This window comes from Vespa velutina, chromosome 2 (genome assembly GCF_912470025.1).
Source record: "Vespa velutina chromosome 2, iVesVel2.1, whole genome shotgun sequence".
NCBI lineage: Eukaryota > Metazoa > Arthropoda > Insecta > Hymenoptera > Vespidae > Vespa > Vespa velutina.
This window is the reverse complement of record NC_062189.1, coordinates 11,768,304-11,794,434: the sequence shown is the minus strand read 5'-3', so window position 1 is coordinate 11,794,434 and position 26,131 is coordinate 11,768,304. Positions and strand designations below refer to the sequence as shown.

General features: G+C 27.6%; 6 protein-coding genes across 11 annotated transcripts; 1 reads left to right on the top strand and 5 right to left on the bottom strand.

Moving 5' to 3' along the window:
• Positions 1–915: 915 nt before the first annotated feature.
• On the bottom strand, positions 916–3,752 carry LOC124946473 (ribosome biogenesis protein WDR12 homolog). 2 transcript variants are annotated; one of them, XM_047487209.1, is made up of 10 exons: positions 3,639–3,752; positions 3,137–3,320; positions 2,874–2,959; positions 2,588–2,798; positions 2,359–2,499; positions 2,077–2,252; positions 1,777–1,847; positions 1,436–1,682; positions 1,178–1,310; positions 916–1,101 (listed from the first exon to the last, which is right to left on the bottom strand). In XM_047487209.1, exons 2-10 carry the CDS (start codon positions 3,199–3,201, stop codon positions 963–965), a joined length of 1,269 nt encoding a protein of 422 aa, XP_047343165.1. In that variant the 5' UTR covers positions 3,202–3,320; positions 3,639–3,752; the 3' UTR covers positions 916–962. The 2 variants fall into 2 exon arrangements, with proteins under 2 accessions (XP_047343165.1, XP_047343164.1); XM_047487208.1 differs by lacking the exon at positions 3,639–3,752 and having other exon boundaries at positions 3,137–3,565.
• LOC124946474 (GTPase Era, mitochondrial) lies at positions 3,702–5,042 on the bottom strand. Its single transcript, XM_047487210.1, has 3 exons — positions 4,679–5,042; positions 4,158–4,592; positions 3,702–4,071 (listed from the first exon to the last, which is right to left on the bottom strand). Exons 1-3 carry the CDS (start codon positions 4,979–4,981, stop codon positions 3,718–3,720), a joined length of 1,092 nt encoding a protein of 363 aa, XP_047343166.1. The 5' UTR covers positions 4,982–5,042; the 3' UTR covers positions 3,702–3,717.
• Positions 5,043–5,222: 180 nt separating this feature from the next.
• Positions 5,223–6,300, top strand: LOC124946476 (U6 snRNA-associated Sm-like protein LSm4). The gene is made up of 5 exons (XM_047487217.1): positions 5,223–5,356; positions 5,436–5,477; positions 5,549–5,647; positions 5,740–5,917; positions 5,977–6,300. Exons 1-5 carry the CDS (start codon positions 5,354–5,356, stop codon positions 6,072–6,074), a joined length of 420 nt encoding a protein of 139 aa, XP_047343173.1. The 5' UTR covers positions 5,223–5,353; the 3' UTR covers positions 6,075–6,300.
• A 47-nt stretch (positions 6,301–6,347) lies between these two features.
• LOC124946472 (ATP-dependent RNA helicase WM6) lies at positions 6,348–11,483 on the bottom strand. The gene is made up of 11 exons (XM_047487207.1): positions 11,356–11,483; positions 10,568–10,798; positions 10,140–10,360; positions 9,680–9,863; positions 9,473–9,591; positions 7,580–7,711; positions 7,348–7,494; positions 7,133–7,270; positions 6,930–7,047; positions 6,790–6,841; positions 6,348–6,717 (listed from the first exon to the last, which is right to left on the bottom strand). The coding sequence occupies exons 2-10, from the start codon at positions 10,767–10,769 to the stop codon at positions 6,828–6,830; spliced, it is 1,275 nt and encodes a 424-aa protein (XP_047343163.1). The 5' UTR covers positions 10,770–10,798; positions 11,356–11,483; the 3' UTR covers positions 6,348–6,717; positions 6,790–6,827.
• An 881-nt stretch (positions 11,484–12,364) lies between these two features.
• Positions 12,365–15,176, bottom strand: LOC124946475 (E3 ubiquitin-protein ligase MARCHF8). Of its 5 annotated transcripts, none has more exons than XM_047487213.1 (6): positions 15,036–15,176; positions 13,889–14,185; positions 13,705–13,796; positions 13,448–13,628; positions 13,049–13,314; positions 12,365–12,931 (listed from the first exon to the last, which is right to left on the bottom strand). In XM_047487213.1, the coding sequence occupies exons 2-6, from the start codon at positions 14,003–14,005 to the stop codon at positions 12,670–12,672; spliced, it is 918 nt and encodes a 305-aa protein (XP_047343169.1). In that variant the 5' UTR covers positions 14,006–14,185; positions 15,036–15,176; the 3' UTR covers positions 12,365–12,669. The 5 variants fall into 5 exon arrangements, with proteins under 5 accessions (XP_047343169.1, XP_047343172.1, XP_047343168.1 ...); XM_047487216.1 differs by having other exon boundaries at positions 13,884–14,185; positions 14,712–15,170; XM_047487212.1 differs by having other exon boundaries at positions 14,712–15,169.
• A 6,487-nt stretch (positions 15,177–21,663) lies between these two features.
• LOC124946469 (putative uncharacterized protein DDB_G0282133) lies at positions 21,664–25,387 on the bottom strand. The gene is made up of 4 exons (XM_047487192.1): positions 25,154–25,387; positions 24,951–25,070; positions 24,583–24,789; positions 21,664–24,508 (listed from the first exon to the last, which is right to left on the bottom strand). Exons 2-4 carry the CDS (start codon positions 25,051–25,053, stop codon positions 22,272–22,274), a joined length of 2,547 nt encoding a protein of 848 aa, XP_047343148.1. The 5' UTR covers positions 25,054–25,070; positions 25,154–25,387; the 3' UTR covers positions 21,664–22,271.
• Between the last annotated feature and the right edge of the window lie 744 nt (positions 25,388–26,131).

Here is a 26,131-nt window from a genome sequence, read left to right as displayed (position 1 = left end):
ATAGAATAAGGGTCTACGAAATAAACTTCCTCTCATACAAATCACTAGCTCCGTTTATATATACTTCGTACTGATATGCTTTCTACAAAATCGAATAGCGATTAGTGTATGTCTTCTAAAATGGCGGAACCCTAAGACTCTCCGTAAGAAATGAAAGAGCTTAATTGAACATAATTTTTTTTCATAAACTTTGGTACGGAATATTATAATATTTACTAATGTATTATAGTATACAGCATGTGCAATAGAATGCGCAAAACTGTCCTTTGTATTTAATACTGAATCCATGCCCCCACATTATCCTCTAGCTTCATGTGATATACCCCCAGCATCTAACATATTAATTGTCCGTAAATTTATTTAATGTGATTAAATAACTTTTGAAAGCAATCATACCATATTTGGATATTGGCAATACAAAATACACAATCCGATACTTTTCAATATTTACAAAGATATTACTTTGATTATTTTAAAATTACATTTTATGATAGTTTATGTGCAATAAAGGAAATTTGTGCTTAGAAATTTCGGGTGGTAATATATCAAGACAATTACATCATTTTCATTAACGATTTTATAGTATTGCAAAATAAATTGTCCGACTGCAAATTCTATAATCTTTTTTTTGCAATGATCATTTACAACCTTTTCTTTCAATGAACGTTTTCTGTAAATATATGATCGTAATGATCATGAAATTTAACAAATTCACAAACATATTTAATAAAAAATTTAAGAACTTTGACTTTATATGTTGCATTGAATTTTTATTGAATAAGTTAATATAGAAAATTACCTACATAAATATATATATATATATATATATATATATATATATATACCTACATAAATATATATATATATATATATATATATATATATTTATTTATTTATTTATAAATTGTACAAAAATGTAGAATATTTTCATATATTTAAAATTGTACAAGATAAAAGTACAATCAATGCACGAATTGCTTTGATTTAAATATCCTTACAGTATTATCAGCACCACCTGATACTATTAGTTTAGGATTTGACCAGTTACAACACAGAACTTTATCTTCATGTCCAGAAAGATCAAAAAGGGGTGCTTTAGGACTGTAAACATATATGTTATTCATGATTTAATTTGTACAGCCATTAAAGAAATACCAATACTATAAGATATATATACCTTCTAGTATCCCAAAGTTTCACTTCATTATCATATGCTCCTGAAAGGAATAAATGATGATCTACATTTGACCAGCGAACAGTTTGTACCCATTGTGTATGTGAAGTAAACATAGCTTTTACAACTGCTCCTTCTGTAAAAATTTCATTAAAATAATAACTAAATAAATCGTAAAATCAATTTTAGATGATATAAAGTCATTATTTAAAATTATATTTCTATGTAATACAAAATTAGCATCATTTGAAAGTTATGTACCTGTTGATCTAGGATCATATAATCTGACATGCTTATCAGCAGATGCTGTTATAACAGTCCGAGATAATTCTGAGTAATCGATATCAAAAAAGCTTTTATTTCCCATAATTTCATGTTTCATTCCACCTAATTCAGAATCCCATATTTTCAAAGTATGATCCCATGATGATGTTATAAGCTCTGTTTTATCTGACCATACAATACCACTGATAGCTTCCTTGTGGCCTTTCATTGTTCTTTTAGGTACCTATGATTAATAGTTACATTTTTGCAAGAAATATTAATATATGATATATACATAACATCAAAAAAAAATTTACATAGCAAAGTATATTACTCACTTTTATTTTTCCATGATCTGCTTTTAATTTTTTTGCGTTAGGTTCACCATCTTCTGTTTCATTCTGTGAAGCTGATATATCGAAAAATAATTAATGTATCAGATTGTGTTATATATACATCATCCTATAGAATACACAGTTAAATTAAATTTCTTCGATTTCATAATGATATATTATTTTAGATTCACTTTCTTTTGAATTTCTTATGGTTTTCTTTTATTGTTTCATCTATTTTCATTTACTACTTTTATCTCGTTTAAACAGTACCATATAGAAAAAAAGAAAGAAAAAAATGCTTACAGGTTGACCAAATTTTTAACATTGTATCCCATGATCCTGTCGCCATTAATGATTTGTCATAATTTACACCAATTGCTTCTAATCCTCGTTCGTGTCCTTTACACACATGGATGCAATCTACAGAATTAGTTTTGATATTCCAATCCCATATTATAGCTGTTTGATCATGTGATGCACTGTAATAAAAAATATATATATATATATATATAAAATTATAAAATTAAAATATGTATGTACAAATGGATGTCATATTAAAATTCAAACTTTTTGTTATAACTTCACCTAATAAATTTTCCATTAGTTTCATTTAAAGATACCCATGCTACTGCTTTAATAGGAGATGTATGTCCAGGTATTACAAGTTGATGTTTTGCTTTAGATGTCCATATATGCAATGTATTATCATAACAACCTGTCAATATCCTATAAAAAATAGATAATTAAATCTAATTTTAAATCTTATAAAAAAATCAATGAAAAAAATTTCACAAATAAATATTTTAATATTAACCATTTTTGACATACAGCTACTGCCGAAACCCAATCATCATGAATGAGACAATTCTGTGGTTCTGGTGACTGATGTTTTTCAATATATTCAATGTCTATGACTTGTTCAATAGAAAGATTCTTTTCAGATATATGCTCAGATAATGTACTACGTAAAAACTGTGAGAAAATTAAGAAATCAAAATCTATTTCTTTTTCTAACTGATGAGATTCTAAAAAAGGAAAAAAATTAATTTTACAATAGATATATCATCAAAAACTATATAACATAAGAATATTAGATTTACCTTTTAAAAATTCATTTACAAGACTGTTTAATTCATTTGTTGTAATAGATGTAAGTACTGACAAAGGATAATCTGGAACAGCAAATCTACAAACAAGTATAAATTAATATTTATTATTATTTTTATATTAATAAGATATATTCTTATATTAATAAGTATATTAATACTTTTTCATTATTATACTAGACAAATAAAAAATATAAATATGTACATAATATAACCTAAAAATATGTACAACGATTAAAAAAATTAAAACAACTTACTGTTGCTGTTTAGTAATAAACCTTATTTGTATCTGAGGGACATTTGTAGAATTACTATTAGCCATTATATGTCAAAGATTGACCACTTTTTATAGTTCTTATTTATATTTCTTACGCTGTGATTAAACACGTGCATCAAACAACGCAACGCGTATTTACTTGACATTGGCATATACATACACATCTAACCAAAAACATATTAAAGCTGATGTAACATAAATGAAAATAAAGCTATAAATATTATTGTTTTGTCATTGTTAGTATTATTAATAATATTAAAATAATACAAATACTGGGTGAATCATTAAAATTAAAAGCTGAAATTTTTAGTAATGGCATAAAAAATGTGTAAGAGAGAAAGTATTTATTTCAAAGGAAAAAATATTGTGTGTTATTAAAATCGTTACAAATTTAATAATGTATATATCTTGATTCGATAATGTAATAAATAACAAATATATTGAATAATTAATGAACATATATACATAAATTAAATACATACGACTTTAGTGTAGAATGCTTTGAATAGTTTTTTCATATATAATTTATGTTATAAGAACAAATATAATAGAAAACTAGATTTATTTTTTGGATTTAACCAATATTTTTAATTTTACAGGTGCTCGAAGTGCATATTGTAATTCTTTTTCACATTCTTGGACGATAAATTTTATACGTTTAGCTCGTTGACCAATTACAATGGAACTCTTTTTTTTATTAGGTAATTCTATTATAATGGAAGCACAGATTCCTCCTTCTGAATATATTTTCAAATATTCTAATACTGAACGTGAAATGTAAGGAATTTCCTGAGGGAGAACATCCATTAACTTTGCACGTACTGTTTGTTGTATGATTGTTTCTAGAGATTGATCTGTATAAGTATCTTCATTATACTGCCAAGCTTTAGGTTTTGCAGAAGAAATTAAATACTCCTGCAACACATGATATCAAATAAAAAAATACATAATAAAAATATATATATATATCTTTGTAATAATTTGAATTTAAATATACATACTCTCAAACTATCTATACCATCAGAGGTTAATGCAGATATTAAAAATACATCAGAGAAATGTGGCCAATTTGTTTTATTTGTAAGTACTTTAATAATTTCTAATAACCTATCTTTATGTTTTACTTGATCAATTTTGTTCATAATGAGTAATGTAGGTATATCAGATTTTAAAGCTTTTAATAAATCAAGAATATTATTATGTAACTTATTCCTGGTGTATCTATTTGATACATCATGTACAACTCCAACAATATCTGCTACATGAGTAGAAATCTTTGGATCTTTCTCATAGCTACTACTTAATTTATACTTTTTTTGTTCCTTTTGTGTTATAAGACCAGGAGTATCAATAAAAACAAGTTGAGTATTTTCTGATGAATATACTGCATCGCATTTTACTTGAGTTGTATGAACCTTTGATGAAGTAGGACATATCTACAACATAACTTCTTATAATGAATTATGATATCTAATAAATGCTATAATTACATTTTTCCTTAATGATAACTATGAATACTTACAGATCTATTTATAAGATTATTAATAAGAGTGCTTTTCCCAGCATTTGGTGCACCAATTATTGCAATTTTTAAAAATGTAGGATCTCTTTGTATAGACGTAAAATTGGTATCAGATTGTAATATATGTTTTTCAGGTTGATTTAATTGACAACAAATAATCTTTGAAGTGAACTGTCGTGTTAAGCAGTAACTTTTTTGTATTATACGCTTTTGTATAATGCATAACATGATTATATCACGCAAAATCACGATAATGTCAATATAAAACAGCAATAAAGTGGTAAAAAAGCTTTTTGTAAGCATAATAAGTCTGCTAAATTTTGCGAGAAGTTTAATCGCTTGAAGTTAGTGCCATAAGATTGTGTGTTGGTTTCTATTTATTTGTACGATTGTTTTATTTATTGTTACGATCAAAGACATAAAAAATAAATATACTACATATTTGATCTTCAATGAATAAATAAATATAAAATATTAAAGTTTATAGTTTATATTTAATATCATTTGTTGGACAAAATATTAACCAATCAATAAAAATTGTTATGCGTATGGGCCATGTTCTTTTCAGAACATGGCGTATTGTCATTTCAACACTCATAGGATTAACAAAGTTTTATTATCTCGCTCGCTCATAACAATATAAAAAGGCGGGAGAGTGATATTTATATTAAAATCATGGTAAATTCACATTGCTTAATTAATTATCTTCTATTTTATACTTACGTATTAAACTAAATCAACAATAACTAATTTTCAGTTACCATTATCTTTATTAAGAACTGCACAAAATCATCCTATGGTAATATTATAACCTTAAAATGACAAAGTTACTATAAATGGTATATTATTGAATGTTATAATACTTTACAGCTTGTAGAATTAAAAAATGGAGAAACTTACAATGGTCACTTAGTTAGTTGTGACAATTGGATGAATATTAATCTTAGAGAAGTTATTTGTACGTCAAGGGTAAGATGTGTATTTTAAAATTATATTTTATATTTTTTCATTATATATATACTTATGTATGTGTATATATATATATATTTATATATATTTAGGATGGCGACAAATTTTGGAGAATGCCAGAATGTTATATTCGTGGTAGTACTATTAAATATCTCAGAATACCAGATGAAGTAATAGATATGGTTAAAGAAGATGTACAAATGAAATCAAGAGGTCGTGGCGAAATGAAAGGAAGAGGACAAAATCAAAGAGGAAGAGGAGGTGGTAGAGGTATGACAGTTTATTAACTGAAAATATAATTGTATACTACTAGAATATATATTTTGCAGGTACTTTTGGACGTGGTGGTAGAGGTTCAGCATCATTGGGTCGGGGAAGCGGTAATCAAGGAGGAAACAAAGCTCAAAATAAACCACGTATTAAATAATAATAATAATTAATTTTTTTTCTTATATAATTGGCTTTTATTTATTATGAGATATCCCTAAATTAAAATATATATAATTGTTATTTTCTCTTTTCATAATATTACTAGTTTTAAATATTTATGCTTTTATGCAATATAAGAATAGTACAAAAACCGGTTATAAGTTGTAATATTTATCAACTTGAGTCTTTTAAGAAGTTTGTTAAATACAATTTTTTTTAACATGTTTCTCTTCATTTTATTGGTAGGTAAGTTTAATATAATACACAAACCTTTTAAAAAAGAAAACAAATTTATTTGTATCATTTACATTTATTGGAGTGATTAAATTTACATGATTATAACTACTATATATATTTAATAATTAAACGTGGAATAAAATTACAGTAATATTTATCGACATTTTTATATTTTATTGTGAAATTTAAAAGAACATTTATGATAGTGCGATCATACCAATGTGTTTCATATTCATTAAATTTCTGGTTTTTGAGGAAAATAAACTGCGCATTTATATGAAACACGAGTTACGAATAGCACAGATATACTGCAAAAGTATATATTGTCTGTTTAATCTATTCTTTGTTTGAGTTATTTATCTTCATCCTACATCAATTGTAAGAACAGTCGTACTATATGAAATCTAAACACAAAATTAAAATTACGTGAAGATCTTATTCTTAAACTAAATATAAAACATATTAAGTATACATACCTAATAAAGCTTAAACTTGATTTGCACTGAGATCTGACTTATCGTCCTTCAACTGTAATATATTAAAACAATTATATTAATATATATTTTTACGCTTTATAAATATAGAGAAATATGCAAATATATTTCACAACACTTACTATATGATGCAAGATCTATTTCATCTGGCAATTCTGTAATGTTTACATCAAAACGTTCTTGTACATCGTTCAATATTTTGGCATCATTTTCATCGCTTACTAACGTGATAGCAAGACCCTACATATATACATATAAATGAAGCAAACTATTATATATTTGGAAAAAAAAATTCACTGTAACAGAGAAAATTATATCTTTTTACCTTTGTACCAAACCGTCCAGCTCGTGCTACTCTGTGGAGGTATGTATCAGAATCTTCGGGCATGTCATAATTAAATACAATATTAACACGTTCAATGTCCATTCCTCGTCCGAATAAATTAGTGGCTACTAAAATTCGCTAAAAAGAAAGATTTTCTTTATTAAAAAGAATACTTTGCAATAGTGAATATGTCATATGGTTGAATATATACTTACTTTTTGGAAATCTTTGAATTGTTGGTATCTTGATAAACGTTCTTCTTGCGTCATTCCTCTATGGATACCAATAGCAGGAAAATTTTGTTCTGTTAAAAGTTGTGCAAGAGCCATGCATCTTTGCACTGATTTTACAAATATCACTACCTATAAAATAATAAATATTAACTAATTTTGTATGTATAAAATAATTTACATGTATGCAGAATTTTAATTGCAATTGTAAACAGACCTGATTGAATTCAAGAACATCTAACAATTCAAAAAGCTTCTTGTTTTTCTCATTTTCTTTGAGTTTCACGTAATGCTGTTGTAGGCCATGTAACGTGAGCTTCGCTTCGTCGTCAACATAGACTTCCATGGGCTGCGCAAAGAATTTTTTTGTAAGATAATTTCCTATTTTAATGATTGAAGTGCCTGAATCAATTTCAGACTCTATAACAATTTTCCAAATTTTTTTACTACTTTTTGTTACTTTAAACCTAAAAAAAAAAAAAAAAAAAAAAAAAAAAAAGAGAAAAAAAAAAGAAAAAAAAAAAAAGAAAAAAGAAAAGAAAAAAAAAACTAAATATGAGGAATAAACGATTCAAAATAATAATTCGTTAACACAAACGATAAACAAAATAACAAATAAAAGATAGAAAAATAAATATAATTTTTTTTTCTATGCATTTAGAATATTTCAAATACGAAAATATATAATCTATTTATCAAATATAAAATAAACATTTGGATAAATGTTTTCTTGAAGTAAAATACCATAATATACGAGTAGATATATAGTGTAAGTGGAATTATTTTTTTTCTCTCAAAGGAGAAATTTTATCTCATTATTCATAAATAGGCACAGCACATGAAAGCCTCATGAGACTTTCGTTTTTCTAGTTTCAAGATCTGCACATTTCGTCGTTCAGATTATGCATATTGGTTACATACGGTTCGGCGACTTCCACCTCTGGGTAGTGCCAACAATGAAAACTCAGCAAGCAGTCACCTCAAGAGAACTAAGATGGCGCACCCATGAATGTTCAGTCATATCCGCTGGCCACTCGATGCCAAACCTCTTCTGCCAAATTTCTGGTACATTGAAGACATGCCCAGAATTGGCCTTGGTTATTTTATTGTGGGCATGTTCGTATATCATAAAGCTCAAGGCCTTCGATATTTTCTAACATCGCGACTTATTTAAGGAGTTATGTTCACAGTCGTGAAACACAAAGAGCATGCTCATAAATCATGATATACGAGATATTTCTGACTTCCCATCATGGGTCAATGATTGACACTTCCATTGTTGGTAGTTTCTCAGTCCTATCAATCAATCGTATTTCGATATAACCCCAGAATATGAGATTAAACGCGTACAGAGCTTCACCCTCTCGCGAAACAAGACAAAATATTTTTTGATAACGATTTTATAATCGCGAATATCATGTGCTACGCAATTGTTGTTGTATTTCTCGTCCCTAACTAAACCCCTTTCCCACAAATCCTCTTGCATCTTCTTTCTTGCACTCTTCTCTCTTCAGGTTGTCTTGATGTCTTCTTCGCCCCCCACCCAGATTTTTTAATTTTTTTCATTACGGCTCTAATACTTGTAAGAAACATTCACCCTCCCTAGCGATTCGCCCACATCTGATGCTGAATAGCTCCCTTCACCCATCCTATCCCCTATCGTTTTCCTCAGACTTTCATATACCGAAGATATTTTACAGATCGATAATTTGGATGCGTAGCATAAGGTTAGAGAATTTTTAACATCAGAACTAAACCGGATTTTTTTTTAAAGTGCTGTTGAGCTGTCTTGATCGACTCAAGAGGGAAGTACGAGAAGGGTTCCACTTTTTAAAATGTAGACATTGTTGAGTAACAACAGAACATTAGAGCGTGAAGTTGTTACGCTCATATCGTAGATCATGAGTGTGCCGATGTCAAGAGATATCGAGGGGCTTTCAATACTGAATTCTGTATCATTTCTTCCGACTGCTGTCTAACTAGCCTAACCCGCGGGTGCGCCTTCAACGATATTTGTAATGTAGTCTGATCTTTGTCCTGGGTGTGAATATAAGGCCAACGAAGTAGAAGCAATTGAAGATCGAAGTGAAGAGGAAGATTGTCTAATTACATCTTGCATAAATTTCTTGCAGACAGGGCGGATCTCTTTGGACAGTGTAGCGCTGAACATCATGACTTGTTTACCATGTGGTGTGCTTCTAAATATCTCCTGTACATCCCTGCGCATGTCTGCAAATAAAAGTAAAATAAATGTTATTCGTGTATCTAAACGTAATAAGAAAAGTAAGCAAAAACAATTAAATGTTTAATAACTTACCTAACAATTCAAGCATCTTGTCGCATTCATCAAGTATGAAGTGCTTCAAATGTTTAAGGTTCAACTTTTTATTCCGAACAAGAGCAAGAATACGACCTGGAGTGCCTACTACAATATGAGGGCAAGTATTCTTCAAAACTTCTTCATCCTTTTGTATTGGTAACCCACCAAAAAAAACTGCTACCTGATTTAAGAAATTAGGTACATATTATGCTTCATAAAAAGTATATTTTAATCTGAAACCTCCTTTATTATTCTTTATTAAGTTATAAAATATAAATAATTTGAAAAAATCTTCATCAGTTGTGGGTAGTGGTAAAATGGTGTCATCAACATAATTAAGATATATAATACATCATTTGAAGATTCTTTATTTTGAAATTAAATACTTGATGTTTCATAAAGTCAGTAGTAAAAAATTAGTTTTCTTTAATATTATTAATAAAAATATTTAACATACCTTTACATAAGGCATATATTTGCTGAATCTCTCATATTCTTTACTAATTTGAAATGCAAGCTCTCTCGTGTGACACATTACTAAGACATAGACTTGGTTCTCTGTTAATTCCAACTGTTGCAATGTGGCTAATACAAATACAGCGGTCTTTCCCATACCAGATTTTGCTTGACACAGAATATCCATACCAAGTACAGCTTGAGGAATACATTCATGTTGTACTGTAAAAATATTAATGGTTTACAAACATGTTTAAACATATAATAAAAAAAAAAAATTCTTGCATTATTCAGAAATGATAAATCATTCATTAAATTAATCTGTTGTCCCTATCAATTATCATCCTATTATATTCTCAAATAATTATAATATAATAATAAGAGAAAATATCTATTAACATTCAAACAAACCACAAATATATTAATTACCTTCAGAAGGATGCTCGAATCCACAATCAACAATCGCTCTTAATATTTCAGGTTTAAGAAGAAAATCCCTAAAACCACTGCTGTGAATAGACACATATGTGCCTTTTACTTCTTTCTTAGCAGGGACATCTCCACTTCCATCGACTACTTGTTCAGTTTGTTCCTCATCTTCGTAATCCAAAAGATCATCGTTATCTGCCATGTTAAGATGCTAAAGTATGTTATTACAACCTAGAAAGATGATGGAATTATTTTACCTTAATAAAATTTAAGTAATTGAAGGTATTAAATGCATAGATTTAGATAAAATATTTAGAAATGAAACTTCTAGAAGATTTTATAAATATAAAGATATTTTATATTAAATATATATGATCATGGTATTAACGATTTTCAATAAGATTGCACACGTAACGAAACCGCCATCTTGTTGATATCATAAAACATATATGTTCAATTTAGAAGAAAATAAATGAACTTTTACATAGAAATAAATTAATATATTTGTGTGTTTTAGTGGAATCGAAGAATTTTTGTTATATATAAAAAGCCAAACGAAATTTAATCAAACAAAAATAAATTGGTTACTTAGTATGCGTTCTTTGTGGCGTCGTTTGCCTCGCGGTTGAATAATTTATGATACTAGTTTTCTTCGTACAATAAATATATAAAGTAAACTGTTACTTTTAAATAAAAGCTTAAGCATCTTATTTTATAACTTTACACAATTTATATGACGATTACATTTCATTCGTTAATAATATTTGGATTACATATTATTGACTCACCTCAGAATTAAAGCTAACGGTTTGAACCTCGATTTTATAATACCCAAAAGTAGGAAGACTACATTCATGTAGGCAAGAAAGACTTTCGTTATGCGTTCGTTGTTTATATGTGCGCTAGTGTCGGTGTTATCAGCGCTCTCTGTTGAGCATATATTACATTTATCGGAACAACAGCGCCAATTAAATTTGAAAATTGGATAAATGTTTTGTAGTTAGTATTTCGAATCTTATATCAACATGACATTTCTTACAGGTTTTTTTTATTTATTCTCTTCGAAAATTGTCTATATATTTCATATTCAGAGCAGGGTTTTTGCACGTAGCAATCTGCACGTAGGTGAGAATTGGACAATCGATGTTGCTTTCGAAATAATTATTATCATATTGTAACGCAAGCAATGTCGAATTAATAGTTGTGTTTTAATTTCCTTTAAAATGATAATTACATAGCTTCTAAGTTGAACTTAATTTCGATCATTATTAATTGATAGATATTTCATTTCTATGTTAGCAACAACATTAGTTTACTTTTATAAATTTTTGCTAACATAGAGCGTAATAGCTCAATTTTTACTATGTATATGTATTGTATTTCATACGAGAATTCTTTCGATTTTGTATTTTTTTTATTATGTAACATAATATGTATTCTCCAATTTTATAATTAACATATATATTGATTAATAAATCACTTCTATTACTAGTAAATAGAAATTTATGAACTTCGCCAAAATTATATCACCCTATTTGTTTTAATTACTCCAATCTCGTAAGTATTGCGTATTTACTGTGATAGTAATAGGAAATCAAATATTTTAAACATTAACTCTAATTGGTATCTAAAATAAGACATTTATTTTTACTACTTTTATATATGCAATATATAATTATATAATATATAATTAATTCTATAGAACACTTTGCATAAACAATTTATAATCTACATATATAGTTAATTATTTATATACCAAAATTTTGAAAAAGGAAACGAGTAATCATATTGTTTAAATATGGTAAAGTTTATTTAATAACATCACAGATACAATAATTATGTACACAATTGTCTGAGAAAAATGTCAGTATTTTAACCGAGCACTTTCAGCTATCCCATTCTTATTGTAAGCACTGAAGTACTAAGTTCCAAATAAAAGTGCTTCACGGGGGCGGATATTTGACGGTTTCGAAAAGGGAATTTCAATTTTCGAAATCGTAATATGTATATTCTAAAATCACCACTTCACCCGTTCATTTATACGTAAATTAAACTTTGCCAATTACATTCATGTAGTTAGCATTCGTTTCATTTTTAGTTTATTATAGATTGTCTTCAGAAGAAGACAATTTATCAAAGACATAAAGTTTTAATTGGGCGTCATGCCTCTGTGAAGGCGCAACACATTCTGGTTTTACCATTTGTGAGGCACATGGAGGATCTATAGTACGGGGCAATAGGGTACGATTGAGCTCTGGCATGGAGGCAGTTGGATCCTTTAGAGGCAATGACATTTCTCTTAAAGAGTCTGTAGGTGAGGGAGGAAGCACCACTTTCTCCGGAGCATTTTGAATAAATATCACTCTATGTGGTAAAAAAATAAATATTAATCTCTTAGTGACATAAATTTAATTTTGACATAATTAGTATTAAATTTTGTTAAATAAATAATTCGCAGATAAAGTACTAATAAAGATGTACCTGTTAAATGCTCGCCACTTTCTGCATAATGTAATATATGCTTTGCATTGAATATACATAAAAACTAAACCTCCAGTAGAGCCTATTACAACAACAATTAGTTTAGTCCAAAAGGACCAATCTACAAATCCACGGCGAGCTTCCTCCACTGAACGTTCGACAAGTACGTATAAGGACCAAGCTACACAAAGTGCAGCTACTGCATGGAAAGCCACTGCACACCACAATTTACGTACCTCCAAAGCAGACATTTCTAATTTTTCCCACTGGAAAAAAAAAAAAAAAAAGATTTTGATAATTTACTTAATTATTTAATAATAAAGTAAATATATTGTTAAATATATCAATGTTTGCTTAATATATCAATTGCTTAAATATATCAATGTTTAAATTTGCTACCTCATAAAAAGGTTTTGTTTTAGCATGCATGATAAATGTGAATTTGCACAATTCACAAGCACGTGTATCTGATGCTTTTATCCATTGTTGGAGGCATGCCTGATGCACATAACGTAAGCTACCACTGCAATAACATGGTGCTAACAATGGAGCACCTTCTTCACCTTCGCAATGGCAGATTCTATGTAGAATAATATATTATTAATATTTATATCTATAGGTAGGAAGGGAAAATAATTATAATATGATATACATACCGACAAATATCATGATTGCTCGAAGATAGTGTGCTTACAGATGAATGGCAATGCTCTGGTATGATCGTAACAACTGTGGCATATGCTGATTCCTAAAAGGAAAACAATATATATAATATCAATAGTACAATTTATATATTTTTTATTATTATTACTTATACTTTTTTTGTGAAGATTACCATACCCGTGGAGTCCATTCTGGTAATCCTTCTCCTCCAGCAGGACTATTATTTGTGGAAGGACCAAGAGATAGAGGTGGTTGCCAGTCAGGCGGATTAACATTGATCTGATGAACCGGCATCACTCTCCAATCTCAATAAGTTGTGATCAGTGAAAAAAGACTTTTATTTGATACATCTTTTTAAGTGTTTCTTTGCACCTTTTGTGTAATGTCATGATGAAATATATTCCAAGAAATCAACAGTATCAAACAATGTTGTTTGTATCTTTACATATTTAATTGGAATATGTGGAAACCAACCTAAAATCATATTTTATTTTAGTATTACCAATTGTAGATAAGTTATGAAAACATTGCAGTAATTCTTAGACTTTAATTAGAGAATGAACGAATATGATTAATGCATTGCATTTCACGCTATTTTTCACTTCAGAAATCTTCTTTGGTATAAGTAAATATAATAGGACAACCTATTATTATGTCTCATTTGTTTTTATAATGCATACTCATCCGTTGATATACTCTAATAATGATATACCCGACATAAAAAAATCACAATATTAAATAACCACCATCTTATGAGATAATTAACATATTCATTTCAATAACAAACACGAACACCAATCACAATCATAATCTCTTCTTAATTTTATCTATATCACGATATTTAGGAAAATTTATACATTATACAAGCAAATTTTAATTATTATACAATAATATTATCAAGCACGCAAATCTGATATTTCTTTAAAGATAATACTGCGAAGATATACTCGTTATATGCAATATCATAGCAAAAAGAAAACACAGCACTGGCGTCACATACATCTTTTCATTCCTTCGTCTACCGTTATGAAAATAGTAATTTTCTATCATATATAACGATCGGATGAAAAGTCGAATTTCCAAATCACTAAGCTTTTGTTTGTTACATGTATTACTACAAACGAACGGGTTGATGATTTTTGTTATGGTCAAATGTCGGCAAAGACGAAGATGGACTCGAGCGATTTTGACACTTCGTCCCAAGTCAATGACACAGCGTAGAGGATACTTGATTTCGATGCAGTGGATTAATTAGCGTTCTCCAGTCAAAATTGTTTTATTAAAAATGATTTGTTTATATACATATATATTTATCACCGTTCACCTTTTGAACGTACTTCTACACCCGCGTCAATGTTTAACGTGAAACCGAATACCGACTTCATGGCAAATTGCTATTTTTTCTCTTCGACAAAGTATATACTTCATTTTTCTCCTACATTGTCTAACACAAAAGTAGGCGTGGCTTAAATAGAATTAACCAATCCAATTCGCAGAGTGGAAATCGAACGTTAACTACTCCAATGAGTGATTCGCGCTTCAAATTTATAGATCTTCACGCGCGCAATACAAATTAAGAAACTCTATATTCAATATATGAAGCATATTCCTTGTAAATTAAAAAGGAATATAAAATTATCAAAATTATAGAAATGTGTTTCTTCATATTTATTAGTATACGATAAATATTTTCATACGATACATCAATCTTAATATTTATTATAATCTCACACAAAAGTACAATTATTTTATAGTTATTAAATAAAAAAAGCACACTTATCTTAATAATAGTATAATAACAAGGAATTAAGTATTTATAAATTGTCAACGTCATGTAATTTTTAATACTTTTTCAATCATCACAGAAAAAAGTCGAATAACTTATATTCTGGTAAGAAAAAAAAATATTAGAACTATTATTTTGTTCACTTAATTCTTTCAATATTATAATCAAGAAAAAAGAATCATATAAAAAAATTCTTACACTACAAAATATAATGAGAAAAAATTAAAGATAATTAAATTCTTTTATGAAATTATAAAATTTTATCTTCTTTTTCGCGTGAAATAATCTGATTAGCTCTTTAACCTATTTGAATTACGACTCTACTCATGACAAATGATAGTCGTTGCTCACGGATCGTCCTGTGCGAAATATTCCGCTTACGGATGCAAATGGGTTAATAATTAATAATGTAATTAAAAGAAAACTCGTGTACATGAAATTAGAGTAATTATTTACTTGCATGTTGGTACTTTTTTCACTTATGGCTTACTATTCTCAAATATTCTTCACAAAATATCCACATAGATAGCTTTAATATTAATACTTAAATTGTTATAACTAGTACTAATCAGTCACATCTAAGTTTTATATTATCTTATTGTATATTTGTATATATATATATTACTTTTATTGTTAATCAATCTACTATGATTTTATAATATATATTTTTACAACGACGTCGGGTCAAAAAAATGTAAGATTATCTCGCCCTGCATCACCAGATATTAACTTTATCATATGTCTACAATTCGTTGTTGTAAACATATGATAACTGCGTACGACTTGTAACTTAATAAGACATATAAGACACATTAATGGTTTAGGTCTACTGTAAGCGGACCAGGGATCACCACTGTTTTTGGATGAAGAATTATTATCTGGATAAATTATTTTATTTGGTTCTTCAATCAAAGATCTATCATCAGAAGGAGATTTACTTCCACTGGAAGCTCTACTTATCTTACCATTGTTTCTATCCGTCCTATTATTTGTATATCTAAATGTAGATTGTGTTATGGGTGTGTTTAGAATATCTCTAATAAAACAAAAAATTAATTCATTAAAAATAATAGTAACGATTTATAATTGAGTGTTTCACATAATGATATATATAACTAATATTTACGAATATATATATTGCTGTAATAATATTTATAAATCTTATGGCGACGAAAAGAAATATTTACAAAAATGTGGATGCCTCTTCTTGTTATGAGCTTAAATTATACCTTGATTTTTTCGTTGAATTATATGAACAAGATATGTGTTCAGAAGTATCGTTATATGTCTGTGAAAATGTTTCTTCACGTAATTCATCTATCAATTCAATAATTTTAATATCTGGTGATGTAGAACAAATGATCTTCTATTTTTCTGAGCCGACACCACTGTAAAGATAGACTATCTCTGAAAAAATGTATATTATAAAATCATATTAATTACTTAACAATAAAAATTACTTAACAATAAAAATAATATATATGCAGATATACAATAAGACAATATAAAATTTATATTAGATGTCACTGATTAGTACTGATTATAACAATTCAATTGTTAATATTATAGTTATCTATGTGGATAATATATTCTAACCCTTATCGAGATTGAGCATTTATTAATTAATATCACTTTAACGCCGCTCTCTTTTTTGTTTAACAAACGTAAACAAAATACAAACGTAAATATATTAAAAGATGTTCTTTCAGAATACAATATATTAAAATATGTCAATTATAAAGTATATATATTATATTTGACATTTATTGTAAGTTTGTCGTAAAGAGATATTTAAACATATTATTTTATTATTTTCGATTAACAATATCAAAATCGTAAATTCAAAAATTAGTTCCTCAAAAAGAAAATTAAACGATTAATGCGTCATTCGTATAATCAGGAAATATAGAGTATATAGAAAGCGGAAGGTATCAAATTCTGTTTATATTTTCGTGCAATGGAAATTATATTAATGTTATTTTTAATAAGTTATTTATTATTATCATTATTATTTACCTTTCTTATTATTATGATTTAAATTTAAATAGCTATTTTTAAATCTGTAATCTATATGAACGATAATTTTTAAATTGTTCGCGAATGAGATTGGTGTACTAAAATGGTAGTTTTCATTCCCGTCGTACGTTATACCAACAGATAAACTCTTCTTATTATTTTTAATCTAAGATCTTTCTAGAAATTTCCGATTCTTTCGATCACACACTGTTTCTTGAACTTTTAATAATAATCTCATATTTAAAAATCAATAGCCGAAGAAACAGACAGTTTTTCTTTAAAATAATTATTTGCATTTATGATATATCGAATGCAATCAATGATGTAATATGTAATAATATTAGATGCATAAATAAAAATCTTTTTCAAAAATTGAAAAGCAATACGCCGTAGATTGAACTTTCATTTTTTAAATTGAGACCTCGTTCATCAAAATCAGTTAAAAATTACGCCTGTTCTCATTGATGACGTAAATGCTGTTTTTGACATTTTTCGCGAAGAAAAAATTTAGTACTGTGGCGCCCCTCGAAATTTGCGGCAAAAAAATGAAGCTCGTATTCCTACTACTGTTTTTCATATCAAGCTTGAATGCATATGTTTATGTTAGCGATTGCCTGCTTGGCTGTGTGTATAAATAGCAAAGCTCAGATTTTTTAAACATTTCTAAACGCAAAGAAATGGGTTTCATGATGCTTGCACGGAGAAGCTACGGTAACTCACTCGATCATTTTAGTGAACTTTAGCCAAATGATTCTATTGCAAACATAAAGAATCCAATAGTTTATGTTAAGGGATTTGAGTTTCTAAAATATTGTTAAATTTTGGAAAACTTTGTAGTTCCTTTAAAATTTTATATACTAAAAAAATGAAGGTTCTACAAGCAATGCGTAACACGTTGAAAAACATCAAGATTCGTAATATAGGAAACGTAGGTTCCTGAGGCTAAATGAATTCAGGTTTTTTTTTATAATATCTATGGAAATGAAAATAATTAATTAGTTTACTCTTTTTTCCTTATTTGATAATTTAGTAAGATGTTACTATCCAATTTCTTATATTTATTTTCTCCATTGATGGCTGATGTGAATTTCACAATGATCTGTGTTAAATAGAATACAGCAGCGGTATAATTTTGTTCGATTATAAATGCATATAAAGTATATACATTTGTCGATTATTTTTTGAAAATTAATAATTAGTAAACATATATATTATATATTATTTTTAATAAAGATTAAAACACAAGTTTGTTTCCACATTATCTACGAGATTTTTCTCCCAATGCTATTTTATTATAGTTTCCTCTGTAGGAGTTCACTTCATATTATTGCTATTATTACTGCTATTACTATAATAATAATATGTAATATAATAATATATTAAGAACAGTAATAAGAAGAAACAGAAGAATATACTTATATACATCATGAAACATGATGATGGTAATTTATGTTAACAAAAGAAGGAAAAATGTATCCTTTTACATGGTGGTTTCACGTGTGAATTCTCAACAAATTGTGTCCTTGATAATTTCGACATATGACCCGCCATCGATAGATACATCTAAACAAACGACATATGAAGAAAAGTACGAAATGTTTCTTTTGTTCTCTTCCGTTATTATTTCTCTTTTTTTTTACTACCTTATGATCGCATTGTTTCTACACTTTCTTACTCACGATCAGTCGAAGCTAATTGTCTACTATTATAATATTATTATTAAATAATATATAGATGTATATAAATAATATTTAAGTACATTTTTATTATTATATTATATTTATTATATTATATTATATTATATTATATTATATTATATTATATTATATTATTATTATTATTATTATTGTTATTATCATTATTATTAGTAGTAGTAGTAGTAGTAGTAGTAATAGTCGTAATAGAATGGACTAATCTTATAGGAAAAATTAAAAAAAAAGCGCTAGTAGTTCTACTTCATAGTGTGGAAATTAACTTATGTTTTAATATGTATTAAAATAATATAATATATAAATATTCACTAATTATTCTTAAGAAAATATTCGACAAATTCTTATTTTCTGTCATAGATTTATATACTAATTCTTATATATGTCAATTATATTTAGTATTTTCTATGCATTTATCATAAAACAAATGCGTACCGACGTCGTATCGGATCACTGCGAGATCCACGTCGCTACTATCAGAGAAAGATGTACATATTATGAGAGACTGAAAAGTGTGAGTTTATAATATACTGAACTAATTACTCTACCCAACGAAATCACTCGTTATGTCGCATGAGAGGGGAATAACCACAAGATTATATACCGATATGATAGACGTATGATGGGGACAGCGTTCCCCTCTTATATTCATAGTTTATATTTTGTTCATATCTGTCGTTGAAGTCATACATACTTTGAATAAAAGATAGTGAACAGTCTTAAATAATCTCTAAATGTGTATAAATAATATTTACGTACATTTTTATTATTATTATTATATTATATTATATTATATTATATCATATTATATTATTATTATTATTATAAGTAGTAGTAGTAATAGTGGTAGTAACGGGTTAATTAGTATTGATGCCTTCATTGAAGTCAAATGCTCAGTTTCAATGAAGAACATGACACCAATGGAAGGAATTGAACGTAAAAAAATTATGTTCATGCATCTTTAAAATGGAGTGCTGAAATTAAAAGACACTGACAAGTTCATGTATCAAATCTTGGTCTAAGCAGGGCTTTTTTACATGCCACTCAAATGTATGAATAACACAATAGTGTTATTTTATTCTTTGTATTCCAAAAAAATGATTGTTGGTAAAAAAGAAAAAAATAATTGCCTTCGGTCAAATAAAATGGAAGAGAAGCTTATGGCTTTTTATTACAAGTGCCTTCTGTCCGAAATTGTTGATTCCCGTAAAGTTCATAATCTTCTAATTCGAGAATCGCTGCGTATTTTAGAAGCATAATGTGCTTATGACGATCAATCCTAGGTTTTCATATACTAACATGCTGCCATTGTCTTTACTATTATAATATAACATGTATTAAATAGTATTTAGGTGTATATAAATAATATTTAAGTACATGTTTATTATTATTATTATTATTATTAATATTATTATTATTATTATTATTATTAATATTATTATTATTATTATTATTATATTATATTATTATTATTACTATCAGCAGTAGTAGTAATAGTGTAGTAGTGTAGAATGGACTAATTCTACAGGGGAAACCAAGTAAAAAAAGCGCTGAGAGTTCTACCTCATAGGTAAGAATACATGTTTTAATTTGTATTTAAATAATATAATATATGAATATTTACTAATTATTTTTAAAATATTCGATATAATATTTTTTAAAATATTCGAAGAATTCTTATGAGTTAATTATATTTATTATTTTCTATGCATTTATCGTAAAACAAATGCGTACCGACGTCGTTTCGGATCACTGCAAGACCCACGTCGCTACCATCAAAGAAAGATGTACATATGAGAGAAAAGTGTGAGTTAATAATATACTGAACTAATTACTCTAATTCACATAAAAATGAACAAATTAAAAGTGAAGGTGATTTGTTCGACACTGAGGAAGTTGAAAGTAATTATTCGTGTGACATCGATGATAAAAAAGAAAATATTTTGAATGCCTGTGGACAAAAGTGTCGAAGAATTTTATTAGATTCTGAAAGTGATAGTGATTAAGTATACTGAAGTGGATCTTGATGGAACTGTCTGGTAAAAAATAATAGAAAGTTTAACAATTGGAAAACCATCACATAGTTTCAAACAAGTATTAGGTTCAATAGCATATGCCAAATGTAAATATAATAGTTGGTCAAATCAAAACAGTATTTCCTGTACTAATTGATACGGAAGCAGAAGTGTTGCAAGTCTTAGGGACTAAATGGAATCTGCCAAAATTAAAAATATATGCCTTTATTGCGATTCTATACGCACGTGCTGCTTATCAACTAAGAAATTTAACTATTTTCTATCTATAGAATTCGAAATAGAGGCCTGTTTTTTTTTTTTTTTTACTAAAATTGAACAGGTACACTTTCACAGAAATTAAAAAATTTCTCTGATTTGAAAAGGAAAAAGGAAAACGTACAAGGAACATCAAGTGGCGAATGTAATATTTTGCATTCGCAGAAAGCATGCCAGATACGATTTTGCCAAGATAATAAAACAATTAAATCTTACATAATTTGTAGAAAATTTGTCTGCGGTAAATGTATGAAAGAGAAACCTGTTATCTGCAAAAAATGCAATTGAGAAAACAAAAACATTTTTTATTTATTTCTAAATAATATAAAAGGTGCACCTATGATCTGTTTGTTATGTTCTGTTATATTTATGTCCTGTTTATGATACATTAAAAATAAAAATATATGATTGGTTATTTTATTATTATTTAAAAGTTATGTTATGCATTATTTCTTACAATAAATTGACAATTCCTTCCAAAAAAACAACATTTATTTCATAAGTAAGAATAAGTATATGTGAAATGCCGGTACGGTTAGTGTTAAATGTTTTATTAATATTTGATATTGAATATTTTATTAATTACAAAATTACTTAATCATTATATGTATATGAGAGGAAAATTAATATTAAAGATATAACAACTAAATTACAATGCTTACAAATATGCAATATATAATAATACAATATATGTTATATAAATCATATTATACAATTAAAATTATTGTTTATTTAGTTCTGCGTATAATCATAATAAATTATTGAAGTAAAGATTTATTCAATGTTTCTGGATCATATGGTATATTTCTAACATTACCAGGAAGTATCATTGGCACTACTTTAACGCGAAAATCATAAGGAAGAAAATCGTAACAAAAATTATAAAAATCATTACGTGTACGAATAATACCTAAATTTGCCATTTTTTTCATTAAATTATTCAAAATGGTTTCGTAATCTTCGTATTTCTTAGATTTTGTAATAATGGATACAATGTCAGATAGTTCTTGCACAAATTTTTCAGAATGCACTCTTGTTAATAATTTGCTTTCTGGTTCCATAATTTTCCAAAGAAAACGATAAAGACGATCGGTTACCCAATATTTTGGACGTGGAAGTTTCGGTCTTTTATACACTTGTCCATTCACTATATAAGCTTCATTAATTTTATCTCTTGCAGAGTATTTTTGTTTTTCTTCATTTCTAAGTTTTTCTATTTTTGCTATTATTTGTTTCTTTTTTATTTGTAGGTCTTTTGGTTTGGTATGATGCACATTAACTGCCTTACTAATAATTGTTTTCTGCTTTTTATTCAATCTTGCCTTGATTTCTTCATCTTTTTTAGTATTACTCAGTTGAAAATGTTTTGATTGTCTTGCTTTGGTTGGAGAAACCAACTTGGAATTTGTAACCGTAAAGTATTCACTAATTTTTTTTTGGTGATCAGTATTAATTGAATTTAATATTTTATGATTACGTTGATCTACATAGTGTTCATTATCATTTTGTTCATTATCATCAGTAACAACATCAATTGTTCTTAAAGATTTTTGATTTAAGCTAAATGCATTTATATATAAGTCCTTTGCTTGTATCTTGTCATTATCTTTTAAAACATTTTCTTCATTCAATTCAGGAATATCTTGTATTTTTGTATTCTCAGATGTAGACATCTTTGCTTTTAATGTTGTATTTTTACTTGCATCTGTTATTACATTTGCTGTGTGCACTGATTTATTACTACTATTTATTGTATGTATTTGATTTCCTGAAAAAATACCTACTTCAGTAATATTAATTGAATTATAATCTGTGGAATTTCTACCATGCATGCTATTGTTTGTATTGTTTGGTTCGGACGATATTCTGAATGAAGTTTTTTTATTTTCCAAATTATTGGTTTCTCTAGATTTAGAATTAGACAAATTCATTGAATTTTTTGCTGCTATATTGGTAGATAATGTTTGAAATATATTATTTTCATTATTACTTTTGGCCATCGAATTCCTTTCATCCATACTTTCATGTTCTGATGCATAAATTGTTTTTCTTACATTAGAATTATTTATTCTGAAATTTTTACTATTCTCCATTCTACTATTATTTGGAGTATGTCTTATATTTGCTAACGATGTTTCTCCTGTATTGATAGTTTCGTGATTTTCCATTTTCTCATTATTTGTTGTAGAATCATTACTTTTTTTAAGAGAAGTGCTAGGATATATAGTCAAATTTGCATTTTTTTCCACTACAGAAGATTGTTTCTGATTTATAGAGATATTTGCAGAAACATTTTTATGTGAAGGTTCATGTGTATGATTAGGTTGAATTTCTAAATTATCATTTTCATTAGTATTATTTAAAAGACTAAAACTTGAATCAGAACGATTAAGATAAATGAGATTACCGTCGTGTATTGAAATATTTGGATCTATGATAGATTTTTTTAATGGAACTGTTTTTGATTTATTTTCTTCTGTTGATATGTCAAAAACATTTTCTTTTGATGTCTGTTTTCTTTCGATTAATTTAGCAAAGAAACTTTTAGACATCGTTTCAGTTCTTTCTGTTTTATTATGTAAATCTTCATTTGATTTTAGTAGATTTTCAAACGCATTTTCACTTGTTTCTTTATATTTTTTTCTAAAAACATTTGGCTTTGATTTTAAGATTTTATCTATGGTGTGACTTTGATCAATACTAGTTGCAATACTATCGTTACTCTTTCTACTCATATGTTTCTGTTTAAGATCCAATTCTTGTAGTGATTTTTTATTAGTGGCTGCATCATTTGTAAGTTTAGTAATAGAATTTTTTTTCACTGATGCAGGAGATTCCGAATTTCTTGTATCGTTTAATGCTTTTAAAAAGGCATTACTTTTACTTTTTTTTGATTTATTACGCATTGTAATTTTTCTTTTTTGTAATGGTGGATTATCTTCATCTTCATCCGTATCAGATGTGATCATTTTTTTGAACTCCAATGAAACTGCTTCTGCAAAAATAGAGGGTTAAAGATAAAACGATATGGGGACATTCTTTCATTTCCTTATTTTATTTATATTTTACCTGATCGTTTTTTGTTTTGTACTATTGGTAAGTTATTTAAAACTTCAGAATCTGATGTTTCTAACATTTTCCACCATTCATGATTTGTACTAGTTGATTGCATTTGTGAATCAGAATCTAAATATTTACTTGTCTCGTTTGTTGCATTGTATTTTGGTAAATGGGAATTAACATTGTTTGTCAAGTTATTCCACCAAAAAGGTTCTTCTAAAATAGAAGAAAATTTAAATAATTATGATTAAAGTGGTTTGAGATGAAAAGTTAACAAAAGTGAACTTATATCTAAATGATAGTATGCAAATAGCAGACAATAATAAATAGAAGAAGAACAATACATATTTTATTAAATGTATATATAAAATATTTACCCTCTTCAAATACTTCTGAATTTGGATCCAGAAAACCAGATCCTGCACTAGATCGATGACTGTATCTAGACATGCGTTTATTGATACTTTTTCTCTTAGACATAATTCAGGATATTTGATCTTAATAAAAAAAATTATTATTAAATATTGACATTATATTGTTATAAACATGTATCATGCATATTTGATATTAGTAATATTACAGGTTATGTTCAGTTCTTCATATAAGAGATGTCAATTAAAATCTTTTACACAATAATTTTATTATAGATATATTTGAAATATGCAATAAATTTTTCACCATATATTTTTTTACTATAAATATCAATAGGAAAATATTACTTCTTGCACTTTTTTTATTTTCATTGCGTTTATTGATGAATGTTTTTGTATACGTTTTAAAGTTGCCACCTAGTGATAGAAATAAAAAGTTCCTTCGATGATTCTTTTTTATGTATCATCATACGATAACTAATCAACATACCAAAAGAATTGTAACATTTGAATCATCCAATTTCTGTTTCTTTTGTAAGATAGCGACACTAGTTAATGCTTAAAAAATAGTTATTTTTTTAAAGAATAAATATCATTGTACAAATGGAAGAAGAGAAACAGCACAAAAGTATTTACGTACATGATGTAGAAAGAATAAAAAACAGTAACAATAATATTCTTATAAAAATTACATTTTAACAAAATTTTGGAGAACAAGTAGTATTAAGTATTTCTAATGCGAAGGAAATCTAACTCGATAGAAAAAGTTGCACTTTTTGTAGAATTACTTTCGAAATAGGTAGATTTTGGGATGGATCTCGAGATTAAGCTTTTGCAACAAAGATCGACCCAAGGAACGTTGCAACGGACTTTTCTCTCCGCGATCGAAGAAATACGAAGTCTCGCGACGAGTTGAATTTTAACGAGCATGGAACATCGAACTTCCCGTGTGTCGCGACGTGGGCTGCAATTTCGCAATCTATCCGGTACACGTTTCATGGAAGGGTGTTGAATGGAGGAGTGCGAAGATAAGATAAAAAGGCGGTAAAAAGTAGGTGGAGAAAGAGAAGAAGAAAAAGAAGAAAAAGAAGAGAAAAGAAATAGGAGACATAGGAGGGCAGGAGAAAAGAAGAAGGTCGAAGGAGATCCTCAGTCCACAGAAAGGCTCTATTTGGCCATGGAAATCG

Bases quoted from the DNA above. Each gene is read 5' to 3' on its own strand.
- LOC124946473 (XM_047487209.1), bottom strand. From the start codon at position 3,201: ATGGCTAATAGTAATTCTACAAATGTCCCTCAGATACAAATAAGGTTT. The intron at 2,960-3,136 runs GTAAGTTGTTTT...ACTTGTTTGTAG, and splicing joins TTTATTACTAAACAGCAACA to ATTTGCTGTTCCAGATTATC. The intron at 1,683-1,776 runs GTGAGTAATATA...TATTAATCATAG, and splicing joins CAGATCATGGAAAAATAAAA to GTACCTAAAAGAACAATGAA.
- LOC124946474 (XM_047487210.1), bottom strand. From the start codon at position 4,981: ATGCTTACAAAAAGCTTTTTTACCACTTTATTGCTGTTTTATATTGAC. The intron at 4,593-4,678 runs GTAAGTATTCAT...GTTATGTTGTAG, and splicing joins ATAATCTTATAAATAGATCT to ATATGTCCTACTTCATCAAA. The intron at 4,072-4,157 runs GTATGTATATTT...CATGTGTTGCAG, and splicing joins ATGGTATAGATAGTTTGAGA to GAGTATTTAATTTCTTCTGC.
- LOC124946476 (XM_047487217.1), top strand. The intron at 5,478-5,548 runs GTAATATTATAA...AATACTTTACAG, and splicing joins CTGCACAAAATCATCCTATG to CTTGTAGAATTAAAAAATGG. The intron at 5,918-5,976 runs GTATGACAGTTT...TATATTTTGCAG, and splicing joins AGGAAGAGGAGGTGGTAGAG to GTACTTTTGGACGTGGTGGT.
- LOC124946472 (XM_047487207.1), bottom strand. From the start codon at position 10,769: ATGGCAGATAACGATGATCTTTTGGATTACGAAGATGAGGAACAAACT. The intron at 9,592-9,679 runs GTAAGTTATTAA...TTTTATTTGCAG, and splicing joins CAAGATGCTTGAATTGTTAG to ACATGCGCAGGGATGTACAG. The intron at 7,495-7,579 runs GTCTGTTTACAA...ATTATTTTATAG, and splicing joins ATGTTCTTGAATTCAATCAG to GTAGTGATATTTGTAAAATC.
- LOC124946475 (XM_047487213.1), bottom strand. From the start codon at position 14,005: ATGCCGGTTCATCAGATCAATGTTAATCCGCCTGACTGGCAACCACCT. The intron at 13,797-13,888 runs GTATGGTAATCT...TTTTCCTTTTAG, and splicing joins TACCAGAATGGACTCCACGG to GAATCAGCATATGCCACAGT. The intron at 12,932-13,048 runs GTACATCTTTAT...TTTACCACATAG, and splicing joins AAGTGGCGAGCATTTAACAG to AGTGATATTTATTCAAAATG.
- LOC124946469 (XM_047487192.1), bottom strand. From the start codon at position 25,053: ATGTCTAAGAGAAAAAGTATCAATAAACGCATGTCTAGATACAGTCAT. The intron at 24,790-24,950 runs GTAAATATTTTA...CTTCTATTTTAG, and splicing joins TTCAGAAGTATTTGAAGAGG to AAGAACCTTTTTGGTGGAAT. The intron at 24,509-24,582 runs GTAAAATATAAA...CTATTTTTGCAG, and splicing joins ACAAAACAAAAAACGATCAG to AAGCAGTTTCATTGGAGTTC.